This window comes from Argopecten irradians, chromosome 2 (assembly GCF_041381155.1).
Source record: "Argopecten irradians isolate NY chromosome 2, Ai_NY, whole genome shotgun sequence".
Lineage (NCBI taxonomy): Eukaryota > Metazoa > Mollusca > Bivalvia > Pectinida > Pectinidae > Argopecten > Argopecten irradians.
The window spans coordinates 45,998,913-46,015,941 of NC_091135.1; the positions used below are offsets into that span (position 1 = coordinate 45,998,913).

At 34.6% G+C, this 17,029-nt stretch overlaps 2 protein-coding genes across 2 annotated transcripts in view; one reads left to right on the top strand and one right to left on the bottom strand.

Moving 5' to 3' along the window:
• The window catches only part of LOC138315674 (GPI ethanolamine phosphate transferase 1-like), a 62,681-nt gene extending 53,401 nt beyond the window's left edge, over nt 1–9,280 (bottom strand). The window contains exon 1 of the mRNA XM_069256864.1: nt 9,252–9,280. Within this exon, the coding sequence (XP_069112965.1) occupies nt 9,252–9,265 (14 nt within the window). The 5' untranslated portion in view covers nt 9,266–9,280. The remainder of the gene's footprint in view (nt 1–9,251) is intronic.
• A 356-nt stretch (nt 9,281–9,636) lies between these two features.
• On the top strand, nt 9,637–16,492 carry LOC138315676 (malonate--CoA ligase ACSF3, mitochondrial-like). The gene is given in 9 exon segments (XM_069256871.1): nt 9,637–9,762; nt 9,765–10,435; nt 10,697–10,888; nt 11,645–11,811; nt 12,423–12,568; nt 12,964–12,990; nt 13,442–13,561; nt 14,509–14,622; nt 14,833–16,492. Coding segments are annotated over 9 exon segments (1,902 nt in total). The 5' UTR covers nt 9,637–9,671; the 3' UTR covers nt 15,207–16,492.
• Nucleotides 16,493–17,029: the final 537 nt, after the last annotated feature.

Below are 17,029 nucleotides of genomic sequence, written 5' to 3' on the forward strand. Positions count from 1 at the left end.
GGTACTCATATTGGGCCTGCTGCATGCTGGCGTGGAGGGCTACCAAGTTTGTTCAAATGAATGACGTTGACCTTCATTGCAACTCACAGGGGTAAAATCTTTACACAACTTTTTGTCAATTATATACTAAGAGACCTGATATTGAGCCTGTATCATGTTAGGATGAATAGCTACCAAATTTGTTCAAATTAAAGACATTGACCTTCCTTCAAGGTCATTGGGGTCAAGTATGGTAAAATCTTTTAATAACTTTTTTGAGTAGCATGCTTGCATGAAGAGCTACCAAGTTTGTTCAAATGGATGACATTGACCTTTATTTAAAGTCACATCAATCAAATTTGCCACAACTTGTAATCAAATTACTGTGTATTTCAAATAGATATATTGTACTAACAGTCAGTTGACCGTCAAGGCACATTTGGCCTCTTGTTAGTTTAAGGTCCTATTAACAGTCAGGGTCAGATTACCTCTTGCGAACAGAACTTGGTTTGTTGGTGGAGGAATCCGAAGTGCCCAGAGAAAAAACACCGACCAGCGGTGAATACCGGGCAACTGCCCATATGGGATTCAAACACTTCTCTCGGGGGTGGACTGTTTGTGGTTATATTGTGACACGGTTGGAGAATTAGCTAAGCTTCACCGTGACATACAAGTTGTCTTAAATATAAAAAGACGTCTCGAGTCAAGTCCAAAGTTTATTGCTGTTGCCCAAAGAGTGAAATTATAAATACTATATCAATAATGAAGTTATGGATTGATGTACATTCTGGACTCTTATGGATAAATTCTACCATTATTAAAATTAGATATAATTTACACACACATAATGATATGTAAAAGTATAAAGTTATCCAGGAATGTTCTTACCTCTTAAATATAAAGTGAGGTCGTTAGTCAAATCCTAAGTTTATTGCCGCTGCCAAAAGAGTGAAGGACAACAGATTGGACCCAACTAAAGATTCTCAGAACATCCCTCGACCAATCAAAATTGAATTTACATTTTATAATTGGGAATTTGCACAGAATCAAAATATTAAGCCAATGAGGACGAGCTTAACCAAGTACGGTAGATCACAGTAATGTCATCTGACCGATATGCAGCCTTAGGCGAAGAATAAATTACTCGGAACGTAGAAAAAATTACATAACCAACGTTGAGCGCTCCATTAACATGCCACACAACCTTAGGAAAGGACTCACTTAATTGAATTTTGAAGTTGAACTTATAGATCTTGTTATACATATAAGTGATATGCACCTGTGACAACATACCGGTATAAACTGTCTAACAAAGAAACGTTAATAATACGTACCAATAAGGCAATAACTATATATTCCAAATTTTGTATTTCATTTCAAAATTGTACTTTTTTAATTTAAGTATTTAAATTATTGATTAAAGTTCATTAATTGTATATTTTTACACCGTGACACTATATATCGGTATACTATACCTTATACCACTCGACCGAGTGGTATAACGCCATATCCTCATCTGATCAAAGTCCATATACAAAATGTAGTTGATAAATGTTAACACGTGTGTGGATAAATTACAGATAATGTACGATATGCTAAAACACGGTACATAATTATATATGTATCCATGATGTCAATTGAATTTATTTACAAAGAAATGAAGGATTGATCTAATGGAAGTAATTTCGTTTCCAGAATATCAGGACATCGCTACAGAGAAACCAACTGGTTCATTACTTGTTTGGAGGTGGATTCCTGTATTCGCCAGGAAATAATTTCAAACCTGGTTACACAGGCTCCTGGCGACAGTACAACGTGAAGCCTCCCAGCCAAATACAAACGACAATATGGCGTAACAATTTAAATGGCTATCTTTCACTTCAGATTGATATCAAATTACCGCTCACGGTTAAAATAATAAACCACTCCTTATAGAAATGAATGAACATGTATAATATCTCTTGCAAACATACATTTGCTGCAGATGTTTCAAATCGTTCATTCTCCACTAATTTGCATGTTTTCAGAAATAAAAACATAAAATATGAAAATTGAAAACAAAGTTCTTATGTACTGTCATTTGTTTGGCAAATATCTCTACTTTTTAAATCCAAAAGGGCTGGCTCTTATCTTTACTCATAGAAAAGTTATAATTGTTACAGTCAACCATCATATTTTGGTAAATAACAGATACGTGACTTTGTTAAAATGAGCTAAATTGATGTTTGTCATTAGAAATGCCACAAAATATACACTTTAACTGAATTTTTGCTTTGGTTTCGGACTTTTATTTCCATTCAAAGCCATTTGTCCATCTTGAAAGCAACTTGTCTTTATCAATTGCAGTTATGAAAAGTTCATTTGTGAATATTGGTTTGAATGATTCATAAGTGTGTTCGAATAGTTTCATATAAATAAAGTACCAAAGTATTTTGTTTCTATATTTTTCCTTATTATCAAACTGTACTTATATCTGCATAAGTACATGTCAGTAATTTTTTATTTGTATAAATCACAAATTACTGTATAGGACATTAAAATCCTGCTTTAAACAGTAACGTATATGTTACAACAATATGTTAATATATGACTGTAGAAATCGGACAGGATTATTATGTTTTTCTGTTTCATAAATTCGTCAAAATGCATCAAAGAAAATGTTCTTTTCAGCGGTTTCACTTCTCTGCAATACTTTAGATGATTTTTGCCTAAATTAGCAGCGGTAACGTATCTGTTCTCTTGGTATATATGTCTTTATGAAGCATTAGAAGATAAACGAATTCAATAACACGAATCTGCTTCAAAACTTGTAGTCAAAACTACAACATCGAAATTATCAAACGATAGACCAAAACTATTGAAAGCGGCGTCGATGAAGGGATGATTATGTTTGTACCATATTGGTAACGTATCTGTCTACACAGATTCTCATTGACTGCGGATGGTTTCGGCGTTCTTATCATTTGATTGGGGAAAAAACGACCCGCACGGCTGACAGGTAGATGTGATAACTCAGGATAAACAGTTCGTCTGAAATTATTGGCCAACGAAACTTCACTTGTCCTTTGTTGATGTTTTTGACATGAAGAAAAGGAATAATTCATTCTCATTGTCCTCGCCTTCTTTCACCTGAGAAACGTATCAGTCTCCGTCATACTTGATTGCCACAAACAACCCTAAATTTACATTTTCTGACCATATCTAGTCTGAAACAAATTGTTACAAATGAAACCAAGTTTACTCAATTTGAAGTTTACGTACAAAAGTACAGATACGTTACCAAATATGACAGGTACGTTATTTCATGTTTATATATCACATTACCGTATCATTAGTATGGCTGTATCTCCATTTGCCCACTTTTTATAATCTGATAATTAGCAGAATGTTATGACAAGGGTTATAGTCTATTTCAGAGAAGTAAACCAGGATTTACCTATGTTTTACCTGTGAATTTCACATGTGCTACTGTACTTATTCCATAAGGGTATCATATATGTATAACATGTACAAGAATGAACATTTTATTACATGGAAACATCTATTAATATGTTACTCTTTTTGTAATCTAATTATGTTCTTGATATTTTTATGTTGATTGAACACATCAAACATAGAATTAATATTTGGTACTAACTTCAAAAGTTCTTTCTATCTTTTTGAAAAAAATATAATATATACATACATACAACTACATTAAACTTCATCTACATATACACATAAATGCTACCTAGAACAATAGTTTATGGCCTCTTTTCATTAGAAATCACCTTTTTGATAACTTTACTGAAATACACCGCAATATATCGTCATTTTTAGGGCCCCATTGTGCCGATTTGCCGACAAAAGTATTACTTTTACGTTCATCATTGGACAGGTGCGAACTTTTCAAAGAAGTATATAGTATAAAAAGTCATCACTAGCTATAAATTACTGTATTTCTGGGAAAATTGCGTGTTCACACTATCCAGAGGTTTACTACGGTGGCTGGGAGCGGACATGAAATAAAAAAAAATTATTGCGTGTGAACGCAATAGTATTGCGTGTGAACGCAAAAGTATTGCGTGTGAACGCAATAGTATTGCGTGCGAACGAAATAGTATTGCGTGCGAACGAAATAATTATTGCGTGTGAACGCAATAGTATTGCGTGCGAACGAAATAATTATTGCGTGCGAACGAAATAATTATTGCGTGTGAACGCAATAATATTGCGTGCGAACGCAATAATTATTGCGTGCGAACGCAATAATTATTGCGTGTGAACGTAATAGTATTGCGTGCGAACGCAATAATTATTGCGTGTGAACGTTATAGTATTTCGTGAGAATACTATTGCGTTCACACGCAATAATTATTGCGTTCACACGCAATAATTATTGCGTTCACACGCAATGTTATTGCGTTCGCACGCAATAATTATTGCGTTCGCACGCAATAGTATTTCGTTCGCACGCAATAATTATTGCGTTCGCACGCAATAGTATTTCGTTCGCACGCAATAATTATTGCGTTCACACGCAATACTATTGCGTTCACACGCAATACTTTTGCGTTCGCACGCAATAATTATTGCGTTCACACGCAATAGTATTTCGTTCGCACGCAATAATTATTGCGTTCGCACGCAATAGTATTTCGTTCGCACGCAATAATTATTGCGTTCACACGCAATACTATTGCGTTCACACGCAATACTTTTGCGTTCGCACGCAATAATTATTGCGTTCACACGCAATACTTTTGCGTTCGCACGCAATACTATTTCGTTCGCACGCAATAATTTTATTTATTTCATGTCCGCTCCCAGCCACCGTAGTTTACTGTATAACTATAAGTTAACGAAATTTCAAAATCAGCAAAACTTTGAACAATTTTTTATTGTTCTTCAGTTATAGTATAACATTCGCATTCTCTCAAACAATTTGCAGTCTGCAGAAGTCTATATCCTGTAGAAATGCTTAGGTTTTTTAAAATGTGATAAAAGTGATGCGCATTGGTATATATATTACATATATTATCAAATTATGCAAATTTACTAAGTTTTGCAGGTTACTGTATTAAAACAAAAGATATCTCAATTAATCCAAATATTACATTCTGAATAAAGAGTATATTTAATTTATTAATATCTCATACTTAGCAATTATTTCATAGAGGATATTTTAGCGACCATCTGGATGTTTCCAAAAAATTGCCAAAATATCATCCTAGATGAAAAATAGCTGGATTTTCTCAATGTCTAACATACAAATATATACAGTACATGTATGTTTGACTTTCTTGTTACTGTAGAATTGGAATGTCGGGACATCAGTAAAGTTTGATATACAATGCACATTTTGTATATGGAATAGAACTGTATATGATATAATTAATCAGATACATGCATATTTATATGTGTATTATTATATGTATCATCCTATAGAATTGAACAGTTTCTTGTGATATATTCTATATAGCTACATAAGTACACATGCCAACATTACAAGCATTATTGTCTTGATTGGGTTCTCCTAATAACGACAGACGTAAAAGTTTTTATGATTTTAACTAATTCTTGAAATTGAAACAGTTAGTGAAAAACAATTTGCTCTTCCTGTTGCACGTCTCCTAAAACTTGGAGGCAATTTTGTTCTGTACTGTATATATTGATATCTCTCGATTTCCCCACTTTTGACAAACTACAGGTAAATGAATACATGTAAGCACAGGTAAAAAATAATATGAAACTGACTAACAAACATTCTAACAATATCTGGCTATAAAATGTATTTGAATTAGTCGATGTAACACTATTTTTATTAGTTTTACACTAAATATCAGAGTTAACGGTACATCTTTCATCAAACAGATACGTGATCTTTTATACCAGATACGTTACTATTTTGATATGTGATTTATACATTTAACAATTAATTATATACCTAATAGCTTAAAGAGACAATTCGCTCAAGTTAATTCTTTCACATAATCAAGAAGCAAACTATGGCATAAATGTATTGTTCTACATTTCTTATGAAACATATAACATAAAATATTGACAAATTCCACGTCAATGTTTAGTATTTTAATTGATACCGTCGTAAATACAAATCATTGATCAATACGATTTAGCAGGTACAAATGTACGATGTACTCATACCCGAGCCAAAGTCACGCACGTTAAACAAATGAACTACATAACCACTGAGGAGGTGATAAAATGATTTTGAGGCAAGATAATTCGTCTAATAAGGTAAACACACTACGCTCAGAGCGATTTGAGCAGTTCTAGACGAAAGTTGCATTACTCTACGAGCAAGGGACAGGGTTCGGCATACAAGATGTTCGACCACAATGTGTAATGGCGGACAGCGAGCGAGTTTGAACATTTCACACGTGCATTTCACCACCACGGGCTGTTCTGGCATATCACAGTAGAACCGACTGATCTAATTTCCATTGGAACTGGGTTTTTTCCGATATATGTACAAATTTTAATGTACTCTTAGACTGAATTGTCCCTTTAATCAATACAGCTAACTGGTGTTAGTAATCACGTGATTATTATAAGAAATGTATATATATGTTAATATGTACAGGTATATACTAAAGGAAAGTAAAGGGGGTTTCACAACACTGGCAACATAACGAATCTTCCCGCTTGTAAACTATTGACAAACTCTCGGACACTTGCCACGTGGTTAAGCTAATTTCGAATGTTTTATGACAAGCGTGAGAATTTCTGTCGATATGGGTATTTTTCCATAACGTATCTGTCGGTAACGTACTGACCGACACTAACCCCTCTCATCATTTAAATGACGACGTGTGACTTGTCGAACAAACCACAAACATTGCAACACATAGTATAATATTCTTTTCAAACTGTGATGTGAATTTATCTCTGTGGGAAAGTGGCATCTTATGCAATCAAGTACATAGTAGTAACGTACCTGTTGATGTCGTTTCGTAACATGTATTTTTTCAAGATTAGATCGCACCTGTCCATTTAATTGTTAATGGATGTGTCCATGTCATAAAGGTAAAGTTAGTATACATATTAAAGTACATTATCACGAAAAAAACGTGGACATTTGATAATATATCAATTGTGTACATGATTTTATTTGTTGGTAACGTATTAGTCCGCTAAACCTGCCTATATTATTAGGCTTTTTTTTTCAAAAAAGCCTAATAATATAGGCAGGTTTAGCGGACTAGTAACGTATCTGCCAGCATAGTTTGTGACAATGATAAAATGAGTTATATAAAAAAATATCTAAGCATTTTGTGTGCCAATACTTGTCTATTCTCATTGCGTATGCTAATATCTATGATATGATAGAAAAAAAGTAACATTTTTATGAAATACATTATAGCTTAAGAGGACAGTCGAAATTCGCCACGAGAGCCATATTTAATGTGATGATGAGAAAAATCTTAATTGGTCCGAGGAACCCATCCTCGATATTCCAGGGGTTCCGATCACTTACGATCCCAACACCCCTCATCCTCGATATTCCAGGGGTTCCGATCACTTACGATCTCTACACCCCTGGACTATCTCATAGTGAAATTGAAGGCAGCTCAGCGGAAAACATTTGACCAATCACAGGCTAGCAAATATTTCATTTGAAGACTACAGAGAGAGCGACGCCTAACATCAAAGGCACAGAGTCAACTACAGTGTACCGTTATACGGCTCTTTTGATGTACATCAAATGACTAAGTTACCTGTTCTATTCTGTTGCCTCCAGTTTCACTATGAGATAGTCCAGGGGTGTACATCCTCGATACTCCAGGGGTTCCGATCACTTACGATCTCTACACCCCTGTACTATCTCATCGTAAAACTGGAGGCAACAGAACAGGTAATTTAGTCCTTTGATGTACATCAAAAGAACCGTATAACGGTACACTGTGGTTGACTATGTGGCTTTGAAGTTGGGCGTCGCTCTCTCTGTAGTCTTCAAAGGAAACTTTGCTGGTCTGTGATTGGTCAAATATTTTCAGCTGAGCTGCCTTCAATTTCACTATGAGATAGTCCAGGGGTGTAGAGATCGTAAGTGATCGGAAGCCCTGGAGTATCGAGGATGGAGGAACCACACTTGATTATTTTCGAAGATCAATCAATACATTTCACGTGTGAAACAAACATGATATAAAAACATGATGTTTAAGTCCCGATATTGATAGAGGACACTTAATAATGGAATTTGTACATTTAGTGGAGAATGAACGAAATGCTCTATCAATTTCTTAAAAGTTTCAAATTGTTTCTGATTACAGTTATGAATTTAGTTATTTTTGTGAAATTAGTACAATTTACAGAGTTTTTCTAATGTGGGAATTGTATAAAGTATGTCTTTAATATTTTTTTTTTTTTCATTCATATTTTTTCCTGTTCAGCATTAATGTCACTTTTTATTTGGGTACAATTGTATGAAAGAAATTTTGTTTGCAAATTGTAGCGGATTCTCACTAAAGTTTACAAACAAAATTTATTCATAACCCGATGAAATTGAAAATAGTGACATCATGTCAATGGTTCTATTGTGACGTCACGAAAACGCCGTTGATTTCCGTGCCCGGCATTCATAGATTTTTTTCTAAATGATATGAAAAAAAAATTTCATTTAAGCATTGAAATTAATTATAGTGATATGAAAAAAAATCAATTGGCCAATCAGAAAGCCAAATTTAGTATGAAAACAAAGAAAAATAATTAAAGTAACATGAAGAAAAAGAATCTGACAATTAGAAAGTCGGATTTAGTATGAAAACAAATTAGGAATGAAATTTAAAAAAATGCTTCAATTTATTTTCTTAGCTACGGTAACAATATAAGTTGGGGAACTCTAAACAATAAAGATTTTTAAAAATTCTAAATCGGAATACGTGTATCATCTTTCATTATCATGTATTATATAATTAGCGCCGACCGGTAGAAAATGAACGAGTTTCTGCATTAGGTTAACAGTACAAGTTCTCGACACTGGCACACACCGACTTGTCACTCTCGTGGTAACGTTGTATTACTCAGGGTTACAACTTTATCATGGCCGACGTTGACCGTTTGGGCAATAATTAGACCGGGAACTGTAAGTGTAAGTTTGACATGACAGCCTTTAGGTTTTAGCTTAATGTCATTATGGTGATTCTGAGTTTTTGTTGGACATTTCGAATTTCACATAAAATCATTAATTATAACAAATTACGCAGACTATCAAACATGCCGGGAACAGAAAGGTCACGTACAAACGTTATGCGAGGTACCTGTAGGCTTACCTTGTTATATTCATGTATGATCACAACACACTGTGACTACATATGTATGGTATTAAGATTAACTTTAAAACTTGAATACTTGTATACTGTACAGCTTTCTAGATATTCCAAGGGTTATTGTCACTGTCGTGATTTCGTTGCTGTCGTGATGATTTTCACGACAATCCCTACAAATGTACCTCTGAACTAGCTGCCTCCAGTACTAGTATTACTATGAGACAATCCATGCATGAATATATCGTCAGTCAGTGATAATAACCACTGAAGTATCGAGGATATGACAGTATAGATTTACAGTCTTTCCACTTTAGAAGATTTGACTGATTAATTACTCGGAAATCAATTATAATAATTGTAATTTTCATTATTTTCGATTGCAGGAAGACTTGAACAGCTGAAGTCTTCTACAAATTACAAATCATGTCACTTAGATTCGGATTAAAGGCTGCATCTTGGTGGAGGCTGAATCAACACCAAAGAAGTCTGTATCTCTTGGCCAGTATACCAAAACAGTTACCCAAAAGAAACATAGGAAGCCTTTTTCTTATGATTGGACAAAAGTTTCAATATTTCAGCAAACTTGTATTGAAGTTAAGAAGTTTTCATCACAAGTAAAAAGAGATGAATTTTTGACTATTCCGTTATATTTGCGATCATTAGGTAATTTGGACAATGTTGCAATCCTTGATCCACATGGCACTTTTATGTACCGAGACCTGCTATATCTTGGGGATAAGATGCGACAGCGCCTTATAGGAAGATGTCACATAGCTCCACCTAACACTCTTGAAGGTCGCCGAATTGCAATCCTTTGTGAGAATGACATGTCATTTGTGACAGCCTTATGGGGCATATGGATGGCAGGAGGAGTGGCCGTGCCACTTGCTAAGACACATCCACCGTCGGAACTTGAGTACCGTATAAAGGATGCCCAGTGTTCTGCGGTGGTGACGTGTAGGGAATTTATGGAAAAGGTGAATGACATCACCAATGACTATGGAATTCCTTGTCTGGAGTTGACCTTATCTGACTACACAGAGTCTTGTGAGACAGAATTTGATGTCTGTAAGATTCAGGAGAATTGGTTTGGGGTATCTCAGGATCAACTTCAGAATAGGGCCTTCTCTTTTGATGATGTTCCAGCTGTGATTATTTACACTAGTGGTACAACTGGGAACCCAAAGGTATGAGTGTATTAATGGCTATTAGAATCCATCAAGAATATTAATGCTACTGTAAGGTCTTTTAAAGAAATAAGACAGAATTTCCTTTTCTGTAGGATGTTTCACTGACCTTCTGATGTATTTTGTTGTGTATTGTGCTGAGCTGCTAAATGTAAGAGTCGTGGTGCTGACTCAATGATAAGTGCTTATTAGTGTTGTGTTGTGCTGACCTAATGTTGTGTTTTATAAAGTGATAGGCTTACTCAATGATATATTTTGTAGGGAGTTGTGCTGACCCACAGAAATGTCACAGCTAACATGGAGGGGATGGTGAAGTCCTGGAGATGGGCCAGTACTGACCGAATCCTTCATGTTCTGCCCCTCTACCATGTCCATGGTCTCGTGAATGCACTCATGACTCCTTTGTACTGTGGCGCCACCTGTGTGATGTTTCCAAAATTTGATCCACAACAGGTAGTCAAAAAGAGGGCAACCTTTATACTGTAACCTATGCTAAAGCTTAAGTATACTGTAACTTGTATATATATGTATGTTAAGAATTCTTAGGCTTTGAAGAATGACCATACAATCATATTACATGTACCATATAAATTGTTAAATCTGAGTTGGACTCAAGTAAATTGCATGTGTACTTGTAATTTAGAAAGATCAATAGTAAATAAAGTTTCTAAGTAGTCTGAAGAAATATTTTGAATTTTTTTTCATGCATGAAAAAAATAACAATTAGAATACTTTTAAACAGTTGGTAAATGACTTGAACTAGTTTTCTCAACTTTTTGTATGCGTATGTAGTGGGATTGGACGGGGTCGATCATCGGTGACTAGGTAGCTCAGTTGGAAAGGCAATCGGCTACTGTTCGGAGGGTCCCAGGTTTAAATTCCGGTCTGGCCGCTACATTTTCTCCTCTCCTGTTACAGAATTGGCGCCCAACTAAATAACCCACAATGGTGGTGTTTGGAAGGGTCTTGTATGTCTTTGAGGGTGAAGACTTCGAGAAAGGAGGGAGGAGTGTAGTGGGATTGGACTGGGTCGATCATCGTTGACCAGGTAGCTCAGTCGGTAGAGCACTAGGATAGCGTTCAGAGGGTTCCGGGTTCGAATCCCAGTCTGGCCGCTATATTTTCTCCTCTCCGGTTACACATGTATATACTATTGAGATATTGACATACTTATTTTGTCAATCTGGTTTTCAATCTTTGTATTTTCAGGTGTTGACATCATTAACAGGAACTGATAGCATTACAGTGCTGATGGCAGTTCCTACTATTTATGCGAAGCTGATAGATTATCTGAAAGGTTTGGACCTAACCTCTGACCTGTCAGCCAGTGATAAAGACATCAAGGCTAACATATGTAACCTGAGGTCAAGAATAAGGTACTGGATCAAGCAACTTTTTCTTCAATTAGGGCAATCAATTAGTTCAGCCATAGTTGTACTTGATTACTGTAGTACCAAAGCCTAAATTTGGAGAACTAGTCTAGATCTGTTTGTCAGAATATGGCACATCTTGATTAATTAAGAGCAAGTCTGATAGAATGTAGGACATGTTAAAAGCTTATATAGCCATCTTGATTTAGGGATGAGGGCCTTATAACAGGCTTAGTTCATATAGGTTCTAAAACCCAAATGTGAATGACTAGTTAAGGTGTATGGTCAGTACATCTAAATTGTTTAAAATTATATCTACTTATAGGAATGACGACAAGTAGAATGCCACAGTGCAGCTTAGAGATAAAGGTGATTTCTTGACCACTTGGTCCTTATTGACCCACAGATGAAAGGTCAATCTAGTAGAATTTTGGACATTTTGTCCATAAAGCATCTCTTTCAATTTCTTACTGCCACTGTAGCTGTATGTAACCTTTAATCTTGGCTAATAATATTAGATGTACAACATCAAAAAACTTGTTAAGACACAACATGATATTTCATGTCTTGTTATGCTAAACCTCTTATAGGTATTAAATCACACAATTTTGTTACAGACTAATGGTGAGTGGCTCGGATGCACTGCCAAAGACTGTCCTGGAACAGTGGGAGGAAAGGACCGGTCACTTCCTGTTAGAGAGATACGGAATGTCTGAGACTGGGATGATTCTTACCAATGATATCAACACAGTACATTCTGATGGTAAAGTTTTCTGAGATCTATTAATGGTATTAGCTTAGGTGGGATAGCTGTGATTCAACCATGTACACATTAATGTAGTATGTACATGGCATTAATATTTCACTTTGTGGATTAACAGTACAAAAAAAATAACTAAATAACTTTTTCTACATTAAATGTCCATAATAATTTGTTGAAATTAGAGGATCTTTCATAGAATTAAATACTTTATTAAACAGATATTTAACTGAATATTATATTATAAACATTAAAGAATTCTTTTACGAGTAGGCCTCATTCGTTGCTTGAAAATCAATACGGGTTACTTGCTCTCAATAAAATACAAACCACTCTGAGTCAAAAAAAAATATTAAAATGATGTAGGCATTTAATATAATTTGGATTTTATCTTTCAGATCAGAAAAAGAAGAAGAAAGTTATCGGTGAGTGATGATTATGAAATCTCTTTGAAATGAATGGGCATTATCACTGATAATGATATACATTTATCTAAATGTAAAGTAAATATATATAGTAATCACTTGTATATCCATAAATTTGATTTTAAGGATTTTTCTCAAATTCTTTTTGGCTGATTATTTTAAAATTACACCATAGAGGCTGCTGGACCAAATGGTTTTCCATAGACAGAAATGGTAATGTTTGCCACTGTTCAGGTTAAACAGAGTTTTAAAACTTTAAATAGATAGTGGTACTGATTTCGAAGATGGTCATCTCATACACACATGAATTGAAAATTTTTAAAGATGTACCATCTTGCTGAACTTTTAGTCAAATGCGTCTAGGATCTGACTTAGACTTAAAATTTTTAATTCTTTATTTTGTTAAATTTCCATTTGTATATTTTCAGGTAATTATGAACATTTGTTTTAGGTACTGTTGGAAACCCAATGCCTTATGTCAATGTCAGAATTGTGAAGTTTTCAGAGGATAATCCTAATAAGTATGAGATATTGTGTGAAGGTACACCAGACACCACAACTGTCTACACAGGTAACAGAGAAAGGCATTATTTCATAAATCAAATTGAATTACATATGATTAGCTCACCTGGTCAAACTAGGAAGTTTAGTATGATACACATTGAGAGAAATCCTCATTGAAATTACTTTTGGCCAATATTCTTTAAGATATTATCAACTTCTTCTCAATAACCAAGAGGCCTAGAAATCTCATATTTGACCTGAGTTATGATTTGATGAAAGACTTACCATTGCACAAAGGAGTAGATATGATAGGACCAGTATTTGGCCTTAATTTTTCAGGCCGAAAAAAATTAACTCTGATCCCCATCAATTTCATATAAATAAATACTCTCATACTTGCCATTCATCAAAACATAATTTTTTATAACCATGTACACGATGTGTCCCACCTATGATGTCATCAAATTGATGATTTTCCTCTTCTCACCAAATTTTGCGCGAAATTCATCATCTTTACGTTAGAAAAGGCTTGAAATGGATTTGGCCGCCACCTTGGAGCAAGTTTATATTTTGCATGGATATGCGTAAATACACGATACACAACGTGTGAAAATTTCTTTCTGCTCCACGAAGGCGACCACATTCAATTTTAGAGAAAATCACTCAAAAAGTATGATTTTTCAAGGATTTTGTGAAAAATGGCGGGAAACTGCATGTTGATGACGTCATAGTGAACATAATTGGCACATGCGGGATATTTTCGAGATGTAATGTGTTAGCAAATGTATTCAACTGTTATATGGCCAAATATGTTGTTCTTTACTGGAGAAATTATTTTGAGGCCATATTCGAGTCTTAACGTACCTTCTCCTTTAAAATATTAACACTATTTATTAATTACCACTTTGCAATTTCTTTAAAATGTATGGACAAATGTCCTTGTGATGATAATAGAACTTGTACTAAAACAGGCCCTTGTTGAACTGTCACTATGAAGTTTATAATACTCTATAGATGATGAGGTGACTGGAGAGTTACTGGTGAAGGGCCCCAATGTGTTCGGTAGCTACTGGAACCTGCCAGAGGCCACACAGAAATCATTTACACAGGATGGCTGGTTTATCACAGGTACTTACCTAACCTAAATACTTCTTTAGACCTCATATGAAATTGATTATCATTTAAGATTCTATGTTATATAAAACCAAATTAGGAACAAAAATAAATTCAGATTTGGATGTATGTTAAGATTAACTGTTAAATGTGATGACATAGATAATTACTAACTTTACAGGTTATAAAGTTTGAATTATGTTGATCATTGTAAACTTTGTTTAGGTGACAATGTTCATTACAATGGGGAGCTGTACAAAATACAGGGACGAGTCAGTGTTGATATCATTAAGGTTGGAGGATTTAAAATCAGTGCCCTCGATATAGAACAGGTACTGCGGACACACCCTCACATCAGTGATGTAGCAGTTGTTGGCAAACCCGACTCTGTGTATGGCCAGAAGATTGTGGCGGTCATCTGTCTCCATTGTAACACTGTCCTAACGCTGGACAATCTAAGGAAATTCTGTACAGACAAACTGCCAAGTTATCAAATCCCTACCGTGCTGGAAGTGATGGCCGAGTTACCTCGTAATCATATGGGCAAGTGTAATAAAAAACTGTTGTTAAAGACGCTCTACCCCTCAGAGAAAAGTTAGTCATGACCTTCTCAATAGGCTGTCCAACAAACCAAGGTTAGTCACGTTACATGTAATGTCTGTAAATAGTGCCATGACAATCATTTTATTACTGTAACAACTGAAGGAACTTCCTGCAATCTGTATTCTTTAAACACAAGACAGCATTTACTACATTATGTATGTATTCCATTTTGATGCAGTATTTTAGATTCATTTATTGTGTGTTAAAGTATTATAAACAGTGCTACAATTATTACAGTATAAGTCTGTTTGTCATAATGTAGAAGTGTTCTTTGTCTTACATCTGGCTGCCTACTGTTCATGTCCATCAGTCCATGTATCCTTGGTAACTCTCGGTATCATCTGGGTTACTGAGGATGCCTTTCCTAATAAACTCTTTTATTTACAAAACTTAGGAACCCAAAGGATGTTATGTTCTTGTTTGTTTTAATGATGATGCTGACTTGACAATGTCAATAAGCAAGAAATAAGCAAGAACACAGGAGTCAAATAATCTCAGAGACATTTAGATTTGTTATGTAAGTTTAGACATGTATCAATATATACCAGTTTGAATGATTGTACCCAATATTGATGCAAAGTCACATGAGAAAAAAATAGCAAGTTTTTTTTATATTTTTAACAACAGTATTTGCTATTTCCACATATATAACAGTACAGAGACAGATTACAAAAAATTACATAGTTTTTCCACTCACTTTCTCACATGGAAGAGGTACAACATTTTTTGTTTGTAGTGCCTTCTGGTCAATATAATGTTTTGAACACATAACATGTTTGAATGAATGAGAACCATATGATAACATTAGGACAGTAAGGCTGATGTTGATACTTTATAAAGACATCCGTTTCTCTCCTCTAGTTGCAATTTTTATATATTTTGACATCACAGATTTTACAAAAGTTATATAGGTCACATATCTTGCATACATGTAGAATTACCGTTAGTCCTATCACAATGGATACAATACCTCAACACTAGTCTACTTATAAGGGGCTTTTTAACCAATTAAATGTTGATGTATCAAATATATATCTCCAGTATTTTGTTATATTAATTTATTGCACACAAAGGAATGATTTAAAGTTAAAATGATAATAAAGGACTCATTATGAAATGCATTGTAAATTGTGTTTTATACAAGGAATTTTATACACAGTTGGTTTGTATTTTGTTCCACAATATGCTTATACTGGACTCTTAAATAAAGAATGAAAATGTTGAATCCAAGGACGTATATGAGACTTATACATCCTTGGTTGAATCAAATCAAATATATGAAATAAATATCTTTATATAACAAAAGAGTGGATTTTTTTTTTTTTAAATATTAAAGGATTTATGCAGTCAAAAATAATTTCAGTTTATGCTGGAAATGGCTTTATTAGCACGTGTAGAAACCCCTCCGTGCCACACGTGACCGGAATAGCCTGTAAGCCGCCAATATCGAGGTCAAATTTTCTGACCACTCGATTATGCATATTTTCTAGCTCTAAACCGTGTGACGTCATAATAGTCCGTGGCTTATAGCTGTACTATAACTGATTTGCTATCACTTACATCGACGGTCACAGGAAAAGCCGATCAAAGATTTTTTATGAGTACTTTTGAGTGAAGTTAATCGTACAATAACTTTGGCTCAAATATAAATAACTAAAATTCGATGTTTCAAATACTCTAATTTATGCTCTAATAGCAGGTATCTTCGTGTAATTATGAAAGAAAATCCACACAGAAATAAAAGTTTCGGATTTTTTGTCGAGGAGTTCAGCAACGAATACATGTAAGCTTTAATCAGATAATATTTTCCTGTAGTATG